This window comes from Tarenaya hassleriana, unplaced genomic scaffold (genome assembly GCF_000463585.1).
Source record: "Tarenaya hassleriana unplaced genomic scaffold, ASM46358v1 Cleome1541, whole genome shotgun sequence".
NCBI classification, from domain to species: domain Eukaryota; kingdom Viridiplantae; phylum Streptophyta; class Magnoliopsida; order Brassicales; family Cleomaceae; genus Tarenaya; species Tarenaya hassleriana.
Genome location: NW_010964964.1, coordinates 1 through 2,187, shown reverse-complemented (window position 1 = coordinate 2,187; position 2,187 = coordinate 1). Strand labels below are relative to the sequence as shown.

At 43.2% G+C, this 2,187-nt stretch overlaps 2 protein-coding genes across 2 annotated transcripts; one reads left to right on the top strand and one right to left on the bottom strand.

Annotated features, from left to right (window-relative positions):
• Positions 1–7: 7 nt before the first annotated feature.
• Positions 8–1,001, bottom strand: LOC104809167 (probable disease resistance protein RPP1; the record flags this gene model as incomplete). Its single annotated transcript, XM_010535057.1, has 2 exons — positions 327–1,001; positions 8–133 (listed from the first exon to the last, which is right to left on the bottom strand). Coding segments are annotated over exons 1-2 (641 nt in total), but the record flags the coding sequence as incomplete, so codon positions are not given.
• A 645-nt stretch (positions 1,002–1,646) lies between these two features.
• Positions 1,647–2,183, top strand: LOC109116504 (putative disease resistance protein At4g11170; the record flags this gene model as incomplete). The annotated part of the gene is made up of 1 exon (XM_019202066.1): positions 1,647–2,183. A coding segment is annotated over exon 1 (513 nt), but the record flags the coding sequence as incomplete, so codon positions are not given.
• Between the last annotated feature and the right edge of the window lie 4 nt (positions 2,184–2,187).

Sequence of the window (2,187 nt, the reverse complement as noted above, 5' to 3'; positions counted from 1 at the left end):
ACCCAGCAATGAAATCATCTTTTGCATATGAGATTCGATTCCGATTATGTCTTCGAAATCTCTCGAAAGTGTAGAATTCAGCAGCTTCGAAACATCAGTGGCGATTTTTTTTATCATGTCTGCTTCGCTATCCCTACAAAGGAGAAACCACAACACAACCTTAGTCAAATGTTCTGAGAAACTAATCTACACACGCAAAATGGCAAACTCGCATGAACAAGAGTGTTTCTAGGACTATTATAAACGCGGCAAGGCATAAACGCACACCACCACATGAAAATATGAAGGAGAGAAGATGAAAGAGTGAAAATCGGATCACAAGGTACCATTTCTCTGAATGCTCTCCGGCTATGTTGGAAACCTCGGTTAGAGCATTCTTCCATCTTTGCTTATCCTCCGATGATTTGCCGACACAAGTTTTCTTGAAAGCCTTTCCGAATTCTCCGATCTGCTTCCTTACATCAGATGGATCCAGTTGGTGGAAAACTGTCATGACCGTCTGCCCAGCGCTTCTCCTCTGCTCCATGATCTGAAGCAGCTCGTTCAAGCACCAGCTCGAGGAAGCGTAGTTCCTGGAGAGAACGACGATCGCAATCCTCGACTCTCGGATGGCTCGTTCAAGTTCAGGGCCGATGGATCGACTCCTCGCTATTCCATTGTCCTTGAACGTAAAGATTCCTTTCCGTTCGAACTCTTCGTGAACGTGGGACAGAAAGGTTCTTCGGACATCTTCGCCACTGAAGCTCGGAAAGACATCGTATATGGAATGCCAAGAAGAAGAAGAAGAAGAAGAAGAAATCATCTTCGGAGATGTCTGAATAGCAAAATTTGCAGGGCACATTCTCCATTGAATGTCCTTAAGAGAACACGGAAAGAAGGTGGAACGCACCTTCGTCGTTCTTTAGTTTTTGACCAGTGATGAAAAGTCAATACTGGTACTCGATTTTTGTCACAGAAACTAAGATAATATTTGCTTCGCGGCTTCCTGTAATGTTTCCATATGTCGGTCCACTGTAATTTCATTTCATCTATAAAAACTACGCGCCTTATACAATAGTTTATATTTATCTTATGTTTACAAAAATTCTTTTTCCGCTTACAGATTTAGAAAAAATTTACAACATGGGAAATTAGAAACGATAATATCAACTCCTTTATTAGACATTTATGCAAATAAATGGAGAGTGAAGTATATCGTTGGATCCACAAACCCTCCTCTTGATCTACGAATATCAATGGCAGAGAGCCCTTTCCCATGGATTCTCGAGATACCAAACGACGAAAAACCCTAACTCTACCCTCTCACTTTCCTTCAGCAGATTTCTCTCCTTTCCGTTCGCAAAGAGTTCCATCGTAAAGGGATCCTTACGTTCCATCTTGGAGTATAATAATACTAAAGTTCTAAGACTTTTGAAAATGCATATGGGAAATTAAAAAGAACACAAAAATAGTAATTAGAATGGCTTAGTTTTTTTATGTAATTGGAACAATAAATAATTCTTTGTTTATTCAATGAAATTTTCATATTACTAACGAAGAATTTGCGTTGAAACTACTACGAAGTTGCGTTGCGGCTTCTTCTCAACTCACCTTGACTTATAAAAGAGCGCCGGAGGGTGCGAGATTGCTTGCTTGTGCTCCAAATTTTGACTATTCGGAAACTTGGAAAGATGATGATCCACCCTCTCTTTTCCTTCTCAAATGGCTCCATCATCATCATCACCATCATCGCCATCAAGATGTTGAAATCCTTCTCCTCCTCGTCATCAGATCACTCATCAGCTGAGACATCCGAAGAAACCGAACCGGAGATACCCATATCTCCAGCCCTTCACCTGGCTGCTTCTTCTTCTCCCCGCCGTTGGAGATACGATGTCTTCCCGAGCTTCCGGGGTGAAGATGTCCGCCGAAGATTTCTCTCCCACTTTCGCAAGGAGTTCCGTCGCAGAGGGATCACTACGTTCGACGATAACGTGATGGAGAGAAGCGAGTCGATCGCGCATTTGCTCGTACGAGCCATCGAAGAATCTCGGATGGCGATCGTCGTTCTCTCCAAGAACTATGCTTCTTCCAGCTGGTGCTTGAACGAGCTGCTCCATATCATGCGCTGCAAGGATTCCGCCGGGCTGAAAGTGTTCCCCATCTTCTACGATGTGGATCCATCGGATGTACGGAAGCAGACGGGGG